Here is a 19,060-nt window from a genome sequence, read left to right as displayed (position 1 = left end):
AATCAGCACACTCAGCAGCCATGACCTGGGATGTTTGATTGAAGGTCTGCCTGTCCTAATTTGATCCCCAGTCATCTCTCTCTGTCCCCATGGGAAGGCCTGCCAGGAGCTGCTTTAGACATGTAGAAAAGATGACCTCCTGGGACTTTCTTGGGGGTCCAGTGATTAACACTTTGCACTGCCTCTGCAGGAGGCACAGGTTGGATCCCAGGTTGGGGAACTAAGATCCTGCATGCCATGAGGTGTGACCAACACAAGAAAAGATGACTCTGCCTCCAGGCCCCCGCCCCGCCCTTTCTTAACAGTTCTTAGATGGAGCTAAAATTAACGAAGAGTTCTTAATGTCAGCCACTGAAAATGAAAAATAAGCTTCAGAAACAACCATTTATAGTTGAATTTTTAACTTATGAAACGGGTAACATGAAAGAAAATGGAGGAAATCAGATAAGTAAAAAAAAAAAAAAAATCACTTCCACTCTCAGCACCTTGAGATAAGCACTGTTAGTGTTTCAGTAGATCATTTTAAGTAGTTTTTTCTCTGCATATATGCATCTGCATATGTATGTCCATGTGTGTATTCAGTTTTATATTTGTTTTGCAAAAATGAGATTGCACTGTTTTTTATCCTGCTTTTCTCAGCCAATGGAAAATTTGGCATAGACACCTTTCTACGATTTTGAACATCACTTTAATGGCCTCCTCTGAAAGTGGCTGCACCATGGGTTAATTGAAGTAGTCACTGGTTTTCAGATATTTGTGGGGTTTTTGATGTTGTCATCGCTCATATACACAGATTTGACATGAGCTCTGTTGTCACAGAGTCTTTGCATATGTTTCTGATTTTTTTTTTTAATTTATTATTTTTTTTATTTTTTTACAATTAATTTAATTTTTATTGAAGCACAATTGCTTTACGGAATTTTGTTGTTTTCTGTCAAACCTCAACATGGATCAGCCATAGGTATATATATATATATATATATATATATATATATCCCCTCCTGTTTGAACCTCCTTCCCACCTCCCTCCCCATCCCACCCCTTTAGGTTGATACAGAGCCCCTGTTTGAGTTTCCTGAACCATACAGCAAATTCCCGTTGGCTGTCTATTTTACATATGGTTCTTGGAATAAGCCTTCATGAGGCAGAACTGTTGGGCCAGGTGGTATGTACATTTGTAAGGCTCTCACATTTAACAATTGCATTAATTGGCTTCCCACTAGCAGTAGTTACAGAAATATGTCCATTTTCCCCAAGCCCTTGCTGTTATCCAGATTATGAATCGTGTGCCAATCTTTCAACAGATGACAGGTGGTCTTATTGTTTTGCAATTATTCAATTAACAGTGGTCTTGAATACTTTTTTTTTTTTAATGTGTTTTTGACCATTGGTATCAAACCCCTTGTAAACTACCTCTCTTTTGCCAAACTTCTAATGTACCACAAAAGCTCAGCTTTAATTAAGCTTGTTCAGAGTCCTAAGCCTCATAAAGCTCTTCACAAAACAGGACTCAAAAGCACAGAGCTTTTTCTTAATACCACTTATCTCCTCTAAGCGAGGATGGAGAATGGAGGATGGAAGGATTTCAAGGACCCAAAGCTGATAGACAGCTCCCCAGGCAGCACTCAACGTGCCATTCGGCCAGTAGAGGTCGCTGTTGTATCAACCAGCTCCCCAACCTTATCTGTGAGTTCAGCCTTTTAAGATAGAAAATAAATCAGTGCGTGCAGTATTTTTAACAACAGTATTTATTAAAAAAAAAAAAAACTCATGATTTTGTGCTTTTAAAAAAACTGCTTATTTTGTGCCCTCTTATGTGTGAATATAAAGCTCTGTGAATATTAGTAAGAGCCACTATATGAAATTTATTATTAATCATCTATTTTTAGGCACGAAGCTTTGCTGTATTATGTTTTAGCAGCAGAAACTGGAATTGAAGTGTCACAGACAAATTTAGCACACATCTGTGAGGAGAGGCCAGTAAGTAAATGTATTCTCCTCAGACTAGAAGCTCTAAGGTTAAGGATAATGAATTGGGTTTTATGGAGGCAAAATCAGTCACTTGGCCAAAATATTAATGAGTTAACTTTTTCTCCCACTTCATTCCCTTAGGACCTGGCCAAGAGATACTTGGGTGTTAATTGTGTTTGGAGATACTATAATTTCTCTGTTTTTCAAATCGATGCTCCTTCATTTGGTATGTATAGAGAAACGGGTGTTAAATTGAAGCTTTGGAGGCTTTTAATCTTTAGTAACAGGGAACATCTAACAGCTTTGTGTGAAGTGTGATATTTCTAAACAATTAAGAGAGAGAGTGAAAAATCTCAGCTATTAAGATCTTGCCTAAACTCTGCTCTCAATCTCAAGCAGCGCATTTCTCTTCATCCGTCGTCTACTGAATGCTTAGGTCCACCGTTTTCTAAGGAATCAGCGAGAATTCATAAGAGAAAGCTATTCTGAAGAGTCCCTGGGCCAGTCATTTACCTTTTTGCCCTCGGATGGATTCTCTGTCTACCTGGTTCTGCTCTGTGTGGTAGGGGCTGACCCTCAGGAACTACAGTTTCCAGACCCCTTTGGATCTGATTAGTTTCAGCCAATGGGAGGTGCAGGCAGGAAATTTCAGGGTGGGAGGAGATGAGAAGCCCAAATATTTCTCCACTACTCTATCTGCTTTGGGCTGTATCTCTGTCAATGGCTGCATTTCCATGGTCCCAGCTCCTGCCTGGCAGTCCATCCTCTGTGGTCTCAGCTGGCCCCGAGTTCTGGGAAGGTTGTAGCTTCCTGCATTGCTAATCTCTAGGTTGCCTACTCTTTCCCATTTGCCCTTTCAGCTCTTCCAACACTCGTAGCCAGTTGCAAAATCCCAGTTTTGAATGGTCCAACGTGGATTCTTTTTCTGATTGGACATTGAGAGATACGTACACTCTTAAAATTTTTCCTTAGAGAAAACATAAAACATATGGCTTAAACAGAGTAAAGACATGCTCATCAATCATCAAACCCAGGCAGCAAAACCTTGATACCCCAAACATCCTTGGCTGATTGGACTGTGAGGTTGCAGACTGATTTTCACTGGGTAGTCTCCATGTAGGAGAGCTACCCAGCCAAGCAAGACAATGTGCCCAGAAATGGAGTTGCTCAGTACAAAAACCATGTTCCCTCTCCTAGCAGCAAGGAAACCTAAAGATGTATCTGTATTCAGATTCTGGTGGAAAAAATTTGAAATAATGCAAATGAGCCATTCTTCTAAGTATCGATCTGAAATCAAACCACTTGACAAATGGACCTGAAATTCTTGTCCTGCAGCATATTTGAAAATGGGAGATCTTTACTACTATGGTCACCAAAACCAGTCACAAGACCTTGAGTTGTCTGTGCAGATGTACGCCCAAGCAGCTCTGGATGGAGACTCACAGGTAAATGGCAACAGAAATGAGCTCCTGGCGGTGCTCGTTCCTGAGGTTGCAAATTCACTTCTCATTCATTTTCATGAGTCCCTCACAACCTCTCTGAGGCCACTAACCAGCATGGCGAACCTTTATTGAGCACTTACTATGTTTTGCATGCCATTCTCATCGCAACCTTGTGGGAATGGGGGTCAGTGGGCCTATTTTATAGTAAAGAATGCCAAGACTGTGGCAAGGTGATATGATGCTCAAGGCTAAACAACCGGGTAATAGATGAGGCGGTCAGAGCCTAAACCCAGGTCTCCTGACTCCAAACCCAGGAGTCTTTCTATCAGATTCCATCAAACTAACTCACCAGGTAGAAACTCAAGCAACTGCAAGTGGTCAAAATGGGAAGGAGTTTACTTGTATAGCTGAGTCAGTGCTTTAGTAATAGGACTTTATTCTCAGCGACCTTTTTTTTTTTTTGTCCGGGAGAGGGGGGACTTCTTATTTTGGAATATTTGTAGAGTTATAGAAAGGTCACATAACCATAATACCATTATCAAACTAAGAAATTAGTGTTGACTCAGTACATGGCAGAAGTTATTTGGATCTCACTGCTTTTTCCACTAATGTTACTTTTGTGTTCCAGGATCCCACACTGCATTTAGTTGTCATATTTCTTTAGAGTTCTTCCATCTGGGACCATTCCTATCTTTGTCTTTCATCACCTTGGTACATTTGAAGGTTGCTGGTCAGATATTTTGTAGAATGTCCCTTGTTGTCTTATGAATATATAAAGTTTCCTGTTGTCTTATGAATATATAGAGTTTTTGCACTGGGACAAGGATAGCCCAGGTGTGATGTGTCCTTCTCAGTGTATCATGAGGCATGCATGATGTCTTATTACTGGAGAGGTTGATTTCATTCACTCAGTGAAGGCGGTTTCTGCTGGGTTTCTTCCCTGTAATGTTAATATGTTTTTCTCTTTCTAATTTATAGATATTTGGGGAAGGTAATTTGTGACTGTGCAAATATTCTGTTTCTCCTCAAACTTCTGCCCACTGATTTTAGTATCCTTCAGTAAATCTTGCCTGCAACAACCACCTGTGGTGTGCTAATGATAATTTTCTGTTTCTCTCATTCCTTCTATATTTGCTAATCAAAATGCTCTTGTAAGGACCGTGGGGCCATTTCATGATGGAAGTTAGAGTAGCTGATACTGTCTTTTGCCACAGATTTCCGGTGCTGTGATTTGTAATCTGTTCACAGAGCAAAAGTTGGAAACATTTCTGTCTCAGCCTCTTTTGCTGGGCCTTGCCACTCAGCTTTTGAGATCTTAGTTTCTAAGTTCCCTGACCAAGGATTGAATCTGGGCCCTTGGCCGTGACGACACAGAGCCCCAGCTACTGGACTGCCAGAGAATTCTCATCTCAGTCCTTTTTTTTTTTTAAAAAAAGGAGGTACTATGTTCCTTTTACCCATATCTCTGTCACTTCACAGTTATTTGGACATAGAAAGTCACTCAAGTACTGAGTCTTGATTTTCTCATTTGTGAACTGAGGATAATAATAGCTTCCAAATCATAGGTTGCAAAGATTAAATGAGATGCTAGATGTAAAGTGCCGAGCCCATCTCTGAGTATGCTCAGTGGACATGATCTAGCCTATATTATTATTATTTCTTCTGGAATAAAATAGATTTTGGTGCTAAAAGGATTTGCTGGAGAGCCAAACTCCCCTAAATGACGTCTGTTGTTACTCAAAATCAGGCCTGGACCTAATTTTTTTTTCAACTCTGAGTTTTTATTTTTCAAAAGATAATGTTATAAAAACATTAAAGAATAATTTTTAAAGAGAAAAATATTGAAGAATGCATCCACAATTCCATGTCATGGGGCTTTATTCCTTTGGTCTTTTTTTTTTTTTTTCAGTTCCTTCAGTTTTCTGAGTCCTGGCTGCAGGCCAGTGGGTCTTTGTAATGGTAACTAGAGTCCATGGGCCACTTGGAAAATCTGCTCCTTCTCACACATGGTGGGAATATGTGCATCCTATTGCTAATCTCTCTAATTATTACTCTGAACTACTGCCCCATATTCTGTTAAGCTGATAGAATGTAATTTATTAAGTTTTATCTTTTCATGGACATTGATTATATCTTGTTCACTAATATATTGATTGATTTAACACATGTTTATGTAGTCCTGCCGTGTCTTAGACACTGCTCAGTGGTGGGGGCAGAACATTAAAAAATAGACAATATTTTTGTCTACTAAGGAAGTCTATTAAGGAAGATGTGAAGGTCATTTCCTATTGCGTTGCAATTATAGTAAGTACTACAATGAACATGTTCGTATTTCTACCTTTTACCTCCATTTGATTAATTTCTTTATAATCTGAGAAATGGTATTGCTAAGTCAAACAGTCTAAATTGTTTTATGGCTCATAATAATAGTATATTGCCGATTTGCTTTCTGAAGTTGTTTCCCAATTAATATATCACCAAGCAGTACTTAAGAGGATAACGGAAATCACATCAGCACTGGATACTTTCATGGCTTAATTTTGCTAATTGAATAATACAAGTTGATCCTTCCTTATTGTTTTAAATTGTCTGTATTTAACCACTGCTGAGGATGGACACTTTTACATATACTTATCTATGATAATTTATTTACTCTTCATATTTTCTTATGTGAATTCTCTGTTCTTACTCTTTGCTTATCTACTGGAGTTGTGGTATTTTTCAATTTAAATTATAATTAGTTCTTTATACATTTGGCCAATAGATAATGAATTTTAAGCTATTACATTGCATATAAATATTTCCCTAGTCTGTTTTCTCATTTATTTTAACCATGTTATTTTTCCATTGTTCAGAGACTTTAAAATTTTATAAAGTCATTTTATTCTTTTCTTCTAATACCTCATTTTAAGAGGAACTTTCTTTCAAAAAGTGAAGAAATAGTCTGTTTTCTGCTTGTGTGTGTATGTAAAATTTAAAGATACCAAATACCTATAGCTATTAAGAAATTATTTGTCAGGATAGTGGAGCTTAAGATTTGGGACTCTGAATCCTCTCTGCTTGCATTTGAATCCCCTTTCCAGCTGTATGACATAGGGCAAATTCGTTAACCTGTGTCTCAGCTTCCTAGTAATAGTAGTATACCAGGTAATAGAGCCCATCTTGATTTGTTGTTATGAGGATTGAGTTAATATATATAAAACAGAACAAAGCCTCATATACAATAGCACTCAGAAAATGCTGGCTCTGTTATTTTTATCATGATCATCACATAGCATGCTTGTGAGACTCCTGCTGTTTACAAACCAAAGGTTGGTGATTTTTATTTAGAATCAACTAAATGAAAGAAAATGGAGGATATAAGTCATTGAAGTATGACTTAATTCTTTGAAGGGCAACAACTCATTGGAATCTGTAAAGCCCTAATGATAAGTAATGCATCATTGTTTATTTCTTGGTCTGGCCACGTGCTCAGCTCATGGTGGTTGGTGCATCTCCTCCAGGTACTATAATAGTTATCATTATTTATGAAGCATCTCAACCATCAGGCTCTTAACTGTGTGATTTTATTGCACCTGCACAGCATAATATGGTAGTTCCTACCTCTGTGGGTCAAGAAGAAGATGTTTAATAAGGGAGAGGTAGGGAGGCATGCCAGAGTAGAGGGTTTGTGCCAAGAGGAATCAGAAGAGGAGATTTTCCTCACGAGCCTAGGAAAGATGAGTCAAACACTCATGCATGACTATGTGCATCAGAGACCCTCTCCACTGAGAACGTCAGCCACGAGCAGTGCCCACAGCCACAGTTTGTTCAACTTCTGACACGCCGATGGTGACCCAGGGTAGTAATGTAATGACGCACATTGCCTTTGACTCGGTGTTCTGGTTTTGTTGATAACTCAAGGGCATGTTTTTCAGAAAGTTCTGTCTTGAGAGAGTGAGCAGGAGGACAGATTCCTCCGGTTGACTGGCTTCTGAGCAGATGGGACACTGTAGCCTCTGAAAGCCTCCTGGTTTTCCTGCAAATAAGTTTCTCAGATGCATATATTTAGGGAAACAATTCATCAATGAAGATGACAAAGCCATCTGGCTCTAAAGACTGAGGAAAAATCCAGAGGTTGTAAAGGTTTATATTCTGATGAGTGTACATCTAAGTTTTACTATAAGGAAAGAATGAGTTTGGTTTGTGGCTTGTTTTCAGGGATTTTTTAACCTGGCACTGCTAATAGAGGAAGGTGCTATAATCCCACATCATATTCTGGATTTCTTGGAAATTGACCCAACAATGCATTCTAATAACATCTCCATCCTCCGGGAACTGTATGAAAGGTGAGTTCAGAACCTCTTCAGTACTGTGACCGCTGGAGGAACCCAAGTGGGTAGTGTTTGCTTTTTGGTTAAAGTTATCCTTATTCTTATTTTCTAAAGTATTAGTGTTAGTTGCTCAATTGTGTCCAACTCTTTGCGACCCTATGGATTGTAGCCCACCAGGCTCCCCTGTCCATGGAATTCTCCAGGCAAGAATGCTGGAGTGGGTAACCATTCCCTTCTCCAGAGGATCTTCCTGACCCAGGGATCGAACCCTAGTCTCCTGCATTGCAGGCAGATTCTTTATTGCCTGAGCCACAAGGGAAGCGCCCCTTATTTTCTAATGTCAGTGGTTATAGAGGGCCCAGGATTTGCTTAGAGAACACACAGCTGGACCCAAACTTAATTCCCCTTTCTAGTATCTGAGGACTGAGATACAGAATGTGCTTGATCTGAAGTTAAAATGCTGACCTAGGTATTTCCATGAGAGTGGAAAAAATAGAGTCCAATTAGATGATGCTCTTCTGCAGATAGAGAGGTATCCCTGTGTCTGGACTTTGGACAGACACTCAGACAAAAGTGTTGCTTGTCAGTCTCCATGCTGCAAGGTCTTCCTTGAAATGTCTTTTTATAAATGATAAGACTGACCTTTTCTGAGATTGTTGCCCGGGTGTCTAGTATTTCCACGTAGGCTCAGACTCCTCAGAACTGCTTTCTTTCCTTTTCTTCTTATCTTACATGTGCTCATTTGACCCAAAACAGAAGGAAGTGGGTTTGAGGATCTGCAAATATTGGCAATGCTACCAACGTCTTCCAACACTGTCAGGATGCCCTGTGCTGTTTGTTTGCAGGTGCTGGAGCCATAGCAATGAGGAGTCCTTCAGCCCCTGCTCCCTGGCCTGGCTTTACCTTAACCTCCGGCTGATCTGGGGTGCTGTCCTGCACTCAGCGCTGGTAAGGAACCGTCTCCCCCCAGCCCTGCCCTCGTGGTCCCTGCCTTCTATCAATCATCTGACATCTGCTTCGGATGTTTGCAGATCTACTTCCTGGGAACCTTCCTGCTGTCCGTATTGATCGCCTGGACTGTGCAATATTTCCAGTCTGTCTCAGGTAAAGATTTACAAAAAGCTGGGCCCATATATAAAAAAGTAGTGATTCTTTTTCCCTACTAGAAAAATGACACTTCCCCGCCTTGGCCATGCTGTTGCCTTTTGTTAGAAGGGTCATTCACGGAGTGATGGTTACCCCTAGGGCTATATGGTAATCTCTGGCTGATGGAAGGCTCCAAGTATTGTTATATTTTTCAAAATAAGCAAGGATTTAAAAAACAAAAAAATAAGGTGCTTAAGAAATTGAACAAAAATGTCTACTCCCATTGAAAATATACCTGCTAGCAAAAAAACTATGGATTTCCCAGGTGGCACAGTGGTAAAGAATCCACCCACCAATGCAGGAGATGTGGGTTCAGTCCCTGGGTCAGGAAGATCTCCTGGAGGAGGAAATGGCACCCCACTCTAGTATTCTTGCTTGGAGAATTCCAGGGACAGAGGAGCCTGGTGGGCTATAGTCCCTGGGGTCACAAAGAGTCAGACGTGACTGAGCACACAAGCACACACATCAAAACTATACTTTGTGTGTCTTAAAGCTCAGTTCCAAGGCTCCGTCTGGCACAAAGTCTTCCTATCTCTCCCAGTCAAGCATGTGGGATGATAAAGAAGCTCTTGTGATGAATAAAATGCCCAGTCACTTAGATTCAGAGGGAGGGGCCAAGAGGGATAATGAAGCCAGCATTTTGTCTAGTGTGGTTTCCACTAGTCAGTAGTTCTTTTCTGAACTAGGGTGGGGCCGTCCTTCTAGCTGGGTTTAGAGTCCAGGCTTATCGCCTCATTAGCTGTGTGACTTATGGACAGTTATTTCACCTTCCTGATCCTCTAATTCTCATCAATAAAACAAAGTTATAACAGTAGCTACTTCCCAGGGCTGTTAGGAGGGCTCAGTGAAAAAAGACTACTCATGGTACTAAAATGACCACTGTAGTTCAGTGTTAGATGTTATGTTTATTTGCTATATAAAACCCTCTCGATAAAGTGAGCTGTTGCGCCTGTCTTTCCCATGAGGCCATAAGCTGAGTCAGAGGAAGGCCGTGGTCTCATCATTTATGACCTCACACTTAGTAGGTGCTCAAATTTGCAAACGCCTCTCAGTGGAGAATTCCAATTCCCCACCACCTGGGAAGCTACACCAGGAGCGAATTATGCACGAAGTCCAACAGGGACATTTACAGATGGATCCATTAGGACTGGACGTGGCGTTTGAGCATCGGCATAGCCATTGTTTGTGTAGCAGATAATGAAAAGCAAAAGGAGAGCATTTCAGCACATATTCGATGGTGAGATGGAAGTCACTGTTCCGAGAGGCTAATACGGAGTCATTTTCCCCTGATTTACCTGAGGAGGTTAATAAGGAACCATCAAAAACCCTTCCAGGTTTGATGCCCCATAGCATGCCGGCTGATAAATTTTCCTCATGCAAATTCTGTCCCTTCCCTAAATTTGTTGCCAGGTAGAGCACATTTATTTTGCATCTTGTCAGTGTTTTCCATTTCAAATTATCTTTGTCATTTTTACTCTGTAGAAATATTGTTATGATTATTACAAATGCAATTCCGTTAGAGGAGCTGAAAATTGTCTTTATGATTTTATGCCAGCTGGTAGCCATGAAAATTCATGGGCTGGTAGAATGGCTTTTATCAGAAGTCGTCTTTTTTCCCTTTCTCCATAGCTTCATTATCAGTCCCTCCACATTTCCATCTCCCTGTCCCTCCTGCCTTTGATATGTTTTCCCCTTCCTGTGTATCCTTTGCTCTTTCATTCTCTTGTTTCCTTCACTTTTTCCAAGCTCTTTCACTTGCTTCTTTGTATACATACCTCTTCCCTTTGGTGAGCACTGGAGAAGTCTGAATATGTATATATAAAATCATTTAATTCTATGCCCTTCATTTTACAGATGGTAAAATGGGGGCTACAGGAATGACGTGGTTTGCCCAAAATCACAAAATAAAACCCAAGAAAGGATGTAGGGCAGCCGCCGTCTGAGCTTTTTCACATTCACGATACTTTACAGCAGGGGCTACCATCTGCCTCTGACCCATCGTCATTTTACATAAGACGTATTTTTTAACACATTTTCTGGTACCCTGAAACGAAGGACAAGTAACCTGCCTATAAACTTATTTTTTAAAAAATACTCTAAACAGCGATATAAAGAAGAAATAAAAAATAAAGCAATTATAAGAAAATAACACATTTTTCAATATGTATATCCTAGCCCTGTGCTTCTTTTTTTTTTTTAATTTATTTTATTGGAGGCAAATTACCTTACATTAATATATTGGTTGGTTTTCCATACATTGACACGAATCCGCCCCGGATGTACATGTGTTCCCTTTCTTTAACCCCCCTCCCACCTCCCTCTTCCCCATATCCTCCCTCCAGGTCATCCCCGTGCACGAGCCCCAAGCATCCTGTATCATGTGTCGAACCTGGACTGGTGATTCATTTCACATATGATAATATACATGCTACAATGCCGTTCTCCCCAATCATCCCACCTTCACCCTCTCCCACAGAGTCCCAAAGACTGTTCTATATACCTATGTCTCTTTTGCAGTCTCGTATATAGGGTTAAGGTTACCATCTTTCTAAATTCCATATATATGCGTTAGTATACTGTATTGATGTTTTTCTTTCTGGCTTACTTCACTCTGTATAATAGGCTCCAATTTCATCCACCTCATTAGAACTGATTCAAATGCATTCTTTTTAATGGCTGAAAAATACTCCATTGTGTATATGTAAGCCCTGTGCTTCTTAATTTCAGTGTGCACAGAAATCAGGCAGGTATCTGGTTAAATGTAGATTCTAGATCAGTCAGTCTGGAGGTGGCCTCTGAGATCCTACATTTCACATAGGGTTTCCGGTTGCATCCACAGAACTATTCTATGGATCATACTTGGAGTCACAAAGGCCTAGAAGTTAAAAAAAAAAAAACAAAAAAACTAGGTATTTCCAAAACATGCCACCATGTACCTACCAGCCCTGTTAGGACTAGCATTGAATTAAAATATGTAGTAAATTATTTCTGTATTTTTTAAGTCTTCAACATAAGTGCAGATTTGTCCCTAGTTTTGAAATAAGAGGGTACTCCATCAGTGATTGGGCAATGGGGCAGGGGGGGATTGGAGCACAGAGTAGAAGAGAAGCACTGCAGAGGGGTCCTGAGAGGGCAAAGTTTCTGCCCCAGGCATCTCCTGGATGAGCTAAGGTCCGTGAGCCACCCCACCTATTGGGATGGATGTAGTAGATGCAGGTGGTACCCTGACTATGGTGTAGCTGGTGCAGGAATGCAGCCTGGATGCTGACTGCCAGAGTACAGAGGGACAGGATTTGTGGGCTCAGAGCCTCCCTTAAGGCTCTGGGTGGGAGGATTGTGCCATAAGTTAGGGATCTTTGTCATTTTGTGATTTGCATTTTTTACTGTCAGTTGTTTTTAAAAACTAATGATTTATGGCCAGACCTTTAAATTGAACTGTCCATCCATTTTGCGTTCAGCTCCAGCTACCTTCATTTTCCTCCTGAGTTTATTCGCTTTGTGATATATAGTCAACATTTCACTGTGTTTGCCACATTAAATTGTCCTGCATTCAGAAGGCTAGCAGTGCGGGCCAGTAGCTGACAGCACAGGCTGCTGAGATTCCGGCCTGTCGCTAGTTGTGTGACCTTTGGCAAGGGAGGGACCCTCTCTGTTCCTCGGTTTCCCATTCTCTACAACAGCAGAAAACCATCTTATTTACAAAGCAGAAACAGAGACACAGACATCGAGAACCAACAGACTGATACCTGGGGGTGCGGGGTTGGGGGGAATGGGATGAACTGGGAGATTGGGATTGACTTATACACTATTGGTGCTATGGATAAAAAAGATAACTAATGGGAACCTACTGTATAGCTCAGGGAGCTCAGTGCTCTGGAGGGACCTAAATGAGAAGAAAATCCAAAAAAGAGGGGATATATATATTTATATAGCTGATTCACTATATCAGCTATAGAAACTAACACAACATTGTAACGCAACTATACTCCGAAAATATTTTTTAAAAAGAAAAGAAAAAAAAAAACAGCAAAAATAGTACTACACCTACCTTGTATTGTAGTTTAGAAAGCCAAATGAAAGAACATAGGGTTCTTTAGGACTCAAGAAATGTTAGCTGGTAGCTTCCTAAGGAGTAATGGTCTCTGGGGCATTTTCCTTTCAATTAAAGCATGCTGACACCAGATAACGCCTACACTTAAAGAGCTTGTTTACCTCAGTCAGTATCACAGCACTACCAGAGTCTAGCATGCTTTTCTTTGCTGTGAGACTCTTTCTAAGACGTAAAACTCTTTTTCAAAAACCAGCTGAACAAAGATACCGATTAGTCTAGCAAGCATACCAGCATAAGTCCACAAAAAATATTCTGTACACACAAAAGATCTTTTCTTTCCTTTGAGGGAAATTGTTTTTGATTCCTAGCTTGCATTCCCCCAGTTGGCTCAATCTTTCTGGAAGCTGATGCCTCCCAGGGACGTGCTAAGGTCCATGGGTCTTGGGTGGCACTAACCACTCAGATGATCTCCAGTCTGATAGCAGAATACACACTGACCCGGGCCTACAGCGTCCTTCCGGGTCCTTTGCAACTTCTGAGTCATCAATGAGTCCCAAAGCTGATTACCATTAGCCTTTCTTCCCCCAACTCATCTTTTTCTCAGATTGCTGCAGGGCAAGATGAGAACTCCACTGAGCTACACCCCCAGCCAGGCTTAGCCTCTTTCTCACACTCCAAAAACCTCCTTTCCCCACCTCATTGCATCTCTAAAGCACTTTTCCTCTTCCCTCCCTGTCAAAGATGCCAAGCATAATTGCCTTAATAGACTCAGGATTTTGGGGGAAAAAATCTCAAAGTGTGTCTAGAAGCATCTCCATTTCTCTTGTCACAAATCTCCTGAGACCAAAAAAAGTATGGAGCCTGGCTGCCTAGCAGAAAGTGAAAGGGAGAATAGAGGGAGACAATGCAATGACCAGTTCAGAGAAAGTCCTACCTTCCTCAGATTCAATTCAGTTCAGTGCAGTTCAGTCGCTCAGTCATGTCTGACTCTCTGCGACCCCATGAATCGCAGCACGCCAGGCCTCCCTGTCCATCACCAACTCCCAGAGTTCACTCAAACTCATGTCCGTCGAGTCGGTGATGCCATCCAGCCATCTCATTCTCTGTCGTCCCCGTCTCCTCCTGCCCCCAATCCCTCCCAGCATCAGAGTCTTTTCCAGTGAGTCAGCTCGTCGCATGAGGTGGCCAAAGTGTTGGAGCTTCAGCTTAGTGTAAACTTTATGTCTGAACATAATACACAGGAGAGAGCAAGAGCCGTAGGACTGCCAGCTCCGGGCATGACACAGGGTCACCTCTGGAACCAATGTCAGCCAATTCAAAACATTCATAATTTAAGCCAGCTCATCCTTTCCCCCTAAGTCGTTAACTTAGTGGTCTTTTAAAAAGAATAAGATGATACGAACAAGATTAATTAAACCTTTTCCTACTCTTTCCCTGCCTTCTACATTTCCAGTTAATGAGGTTTCTTCTAAAATTACAGTAAAATGTCACAAAGTGGTGCTCATGAAAAAAGCAGTAGCTTTAAAGTCAGAGTGATTTAATGGCGAGATTTTACTTTTCTCCTATCTCATTACCCTTGGTGCCCTACTGGTATCTTTACTCATGAGAAGTGTTTAAATGACATGGATCTTCTACATGGGCTGGGCCCTGCTGGAGCCAGAGGCTCAACTGAAGTCGATTTGATCTTCAGATTTTCAGAGTTTCCCTCCCTCACCTCCTTACCCCCACCTACCTCCCCTGTCTTTGTAAATATTCAATTATCTCCCAATTCATCCAATATATTCTGTACTATTCTTCTTTTCTTTGTGCTCACATCTGGTGAGCTGGCAAGCAGATATTTTTCCTACAATGGTCCACGACAGAGGTTGGCGAACTTTTTCTGAAAAGGGCCAGATAATACACATTTGGGTCTTTGAGGGCCATCTCTGTCACAACTATTCAACTTTCATTATAGTTCGAAAGCATCCATTGACGATACTGGAAAACAAATGATGTGGCTGGTCTTCAATAAAATGCTACTGTGGATGTGACGATTTAAATCTCATATACTTCTCACATATCACAAAATAGTACTCTTTTGATTTTTATTCAACCATTTCAAAATGCAAAAACCATTCTTGGATTGCAAACTATACAAAAACAGGCAGCAAGTCACATTAGGTCCATGGATTGCAGTCTGCCAACCCAGGGCCAACTTTTGGATTTTTCTCACTAATGAACAGGAAATGGTCCCCCAAGCAGCAAATAATCCAAAAATCACTTCTATTTGGCTCTGGAATGCACTCTGCAATTTTTTAAGCAGCATGCTGATTTTCCTAGTTACCTTGATTCTAGTCCGGTAATCAAATTAGAATGGATTCCAGGTGAGTGGAGACAAAGAGGCCATTCTAAAATTATGACCCACTATGGGGGGCGGGGCTTGCCCAATGACTGCAAACTCCTGATGAAAATGGAAGCGTTCTCACATGGATAATAGCAAATTTACTGCTGAAACATTGAGCATTTTTATTATGTTCTAATAAGACTTCAGTAGTGGCAATGCTAATTATGCATTCTTTCTACATTTACACATTGGCACTTTTTGTTTTAATCAGAAAACTGATTGCTGATTTATCTTGTTACCATGGTGATTTAAACATTTCCCTGAGCTTGAAATGGAAAAATAGGTGACTTAGTACTTCATTAACTTCCTCAGAGAATCATCAGAAGGATAAATCTTTGGGCCTGAGAAGGTCTTGGACACCATGTGATCCAAGCCCTTCAATTTACTGATGAGGAAACCGAGGCCTATGAGATTCAAGCATCATCTTAGGACTGAAATGTCTGCCATTCAGTATCTACCCCAAAGTTGCCTACTAGTGATTGATAAATGCCATTTGCCTAGAACAGGTCTCCTGACTCCAACAAATGGTCTTTCTACCGAATCACCGGGTCTCACAGTCCCTGCCACGGTTAAGTCACCTGCCATAGTGATGACTCTGACCTAGAAGTGTCACATCATTACGTAACACCTGGGCACCACCCCTCACCCTGCACCACCACCACCACTGTTTTTGTTCTTTCAGAACAGTCTCTGGATTCACAAGGTCTTCTGTAGATATTGGAGGGGGTTCCTTGAAGAATTCCTTTACATATTCAAAAAGGTCAGAGACTTTGAAGCCCATTCCTGATTTGTCTAGAATAGCCTCTCAGAGGTGGAAATCTTGAAGAGTTTATCCAGAAGTCAGATGATCAACATCTGGTGGCATCTTCTGCAAGTTGGTACATTTCAGGATGGACATTTGGGAACCTTTAAAAATGATCCCACCTACTGACTCAAGGACTGCAGAACTTCAGAGCACTGCTTAAAGGCAAACTAGCAATTGTTCCCACAAAGCATGGCCACCGTACTAGCCATATGTCATGCTACTCCCATTTGACAGGGAAACTGCGACTCAGAGAGGTTAAGTAACTTGCCCAAGATCCCTCAGCAACTGGGAACTGGCAGGACTGTGTGACTTCTAGGTTTTCTGGCTTCAAAGTTTTAGCTATTTTCATAAGCTCCTGGGGTCTAAAAGTGAGCCATAGGCATCCCAGAAACAAATGCTTTCATCAGTCCTGCCAGCCAGGCCCCAGAAATTGATAAATCAACACATTACCTTGGTAAGCCAAGTCACTAGTATAATAGCTAACATGTGCTGTGATTCATGGGGTTGCAAAGAGTCGGACACGACTGAGCGACTGAACTGAACTGAACTGATTGAGTATGTAGACAAACCAAACACTGTTCTAAGAACGGAATATACATTAATTCATTTAATCCTTATGAGAATAAGGTATAGATATTCTTATTTTGCCCATTTTCTTTAGAGGCAGAAAGAGAGTGGGTAACTTGTCTCAGGTTACATCACTGATTAAAGGCAGGGCAGCCAGGTCCCAGAGCCCAGTCTTACGGATGGACCAGGATATATCTCAGCCTCAGTGCCTAAAGCAGGTGTGTCAGCCTCAGCACTTGTGATATTTGGAGCTGAATCACTCCTTGTTGATGGGAGTGGGGGATACTTAGCAGCATCCCTGCCTTCTACCCACTAAATGCCAGTAGTACCTCACCCTCCAGTTGTGACAAACAAGAATGTCTACTGACATTGCCAACTGTCTCCTGGAAATCAAAACAACCCCCACTTGAAAACTATTGACATAAAGTATAAAACTTTATAAGCCTCCCTAATCTTTATGGTGGTCCAAGCTTCTTACTAAAGGTAAATTGATAAATAATTGAGCATGGTAATTATGTTTTCCAAAGTTTATATACATGTACTTAAATAATTCAGCTTAAATCAAATTTGGCATATCATCCAAATGGAATCAGAATATGAATGAAACCAACACTCTTTTCTGATTGCTTGCTATAATCCATAGCTTGCATTGCATCAACACCAAGTGAAAAAAAGAGAGATGACCATAGAAAACACAGACCAAGAGTTGTTTCTCCCTTCCTTCCCTCCCTCCACCTTCTTCCCTTTCTTTTCCTCTTTTTCTTTCTTTCTTAATATTTACCTGGAATTCACAGCATAATTTTAGGACTTAGACTCCCAGAGATCTTTGCATATCTATTCCAATTGCCATTTTATAGGAGGAAACACCAAAGTCCAAAGAACCAAGATAATGGGTCCAAAGTTGCTCATCTGTTTATAGTGTCAAGGACACTAGACGAGAAGCATCTCTTCTGGCTTGCTAGAGTCCAGGTGTGGTTGTGTGTCATACTGTTTTGAGGATTCAGCATGTGTTATGCCCGTGTCTCTGCAGCCAGCAGTTCCCACCTGACACCAGCCCGGGCCTCCGCGAACCCTACGGCCCCCACTGCAAGTCCAGCTGTGACTCCAACGGCAGACGCCTCTGCTCAGGACCAGTCCACCGTCACCAACAATCCAGAGCCACGTGGGTGAACTGTGCAATCCAGGTCTCTCCAGATGAGAGAGAATTCTTTCAACAACTGGTATTGGAGAGCTGTGGCTGGGGCATTATACACCTTAAATGTCTTCTCAACTGGATGCGAATTTTGCACTTGGTGTCTTTTTTTTTTTTTAATCAAAGAAATACACAGAGCAGACAGTGGTTAAACCAAAGGTTATCAAACAAATACAAGGAGCATCCTGATCACAGGGGTGTGTTGGGAAGGTCAACTGGATTATTCTGGATGTCCATACCTAATGATTGTGTGTACAGGGAGTCAGAGTTTGCCTTGTGGTGTATCCAAATCCTTATACACTGAGGTGCATTTTAAGAATCTTAGCCCCTTGTTCATTCCATTTTATTAAAACAACAGAAAATTGTGACTTCTCTACCAGTTGGATAATATTTGGTATGCGTGTTTGCTACTGCCCTGCTCCTCGCAGTCCCATGGACAGATTTCCATTTGACATCTAAGACCAGCATTTCTGAGGCACCTTGAAATGAATAGGTTAAGGCTGGAAACACAGGAAAGGCAATGGCTTTGTAAATGGGTTTACATTTTTCTCCTTGAATTTTTCTAGGGTCGTAATGCTTCCAAATCGGTTAATGACACTGTTGGATGTCATTTACTTTCTATTGCAATCCATAAAATAACATTTAGAAAATTCTTAGTATTTAAGTGTAGTCTTTTCCATGAATTACCCATTAGAATAGACTGGCAGCAGTGGAAAATGCAGGAAACAAGCCTTTAGCTCATAGTCTCATTCCCCACCCCTTATGCCTGCCTGCATCTGCGTAGGGGTGTGTGTGTGTGTGTGTCTGAGAGAGAGAGAGGAGAGAAAGAGCCAACTGCCCACACTGTATGCTGCTAAGGTAGTAAATAAATCAGTAATGCAATATTGTGGGTCCAAACTACTCTTTGCACTACTTTATTTACAGTAGTAAATAAAAATTATTTTTATACCATTGACTCCTAGGAAGTGGCTGCTTTTTGTTTTTTCTTTTTTGTAGTTAACTGTTGTCATCGTACAAAGCCCTAAAGTCCATACATTCACCTCAAGGAGGCAAACAGAAAAAGTCCCTTTATGAGAGGGATTTTTGCTGGTAACCATTAACGTTTGTGGATAGAGAGGTGGTAGGAGTCTCCTCTCCAGGGAGCCTGAGCTCAGGGGCTGGGCCCTGGGATGTTCACACAGTGTCAGCCA

The 19,060-nt window shown here is 41.2% G+C and overlaps 1 protein-coding gene across 2 annotated transcripts in view; it reads left to right on the top strand.

The window, feature by feature from the left end:
• The window catches only part of SEL1L3 (SEL1L family member 3), a 112,297-nt gene extending 93,472 nt beyond the window's left edge, over positions 1 to 18,825 (top strand). For both annotated transcript variants that reach the window (XM_055434425.2, XM_055434426.2), the window contains exons 18-24: positions 1,890 to 1,980; positions 2,113 to 2,197; positions 3,307 to 3,416; positions 7,614 to 7,741; positions 8,572 to 8,674; positions 8,758 to 8,830; positions 17,709 to 18,825. In XM_055434425.2, coding sequence (XP_055290400.2) covers positions 1,890 to 1,980; positions 2,113 to 2,197; positions 3,307 to 3,416; positions 7,614 to 7,741; positions 8,572 to 8,674; positions 8,758 to 8,830; positions 17,709 to 17,848 — 730 coding nt within the window. In that variant the 3' untranslated portion in view covers positions 17,849 to 18,825. The remainder of the gene's footprint in view (positions 1 to 1,889; positions 1,981 to 2,112; positions 2,198 to 3,306; positions 3,417 to 7,613; positions 7,742 to 8,571; positions 8,675 to 8,757; positions 8,831 to 17,708) is intronic.
• Positions 18,826 to 19,060: the final 235 nt, after the last annotated feature.

Source organism: Moschus berezovskii, chromosome 5 (assembly GCF_049115385.1).
Source record: "Moschus berezovskii isolate FMDL1 chromosome 5, NW_MosBer_1.0, whole genome shotgun sequence".
Taxonomy (NCBI): Eukaryota; Metazoa; Chordata; class Mammalia; order Artiodactyla; family Moschidae; genus Moschus; species Moschus berezovskii.
This window is presented reverse-complemented; position numbering and strand designations above follow the sequence as displayed.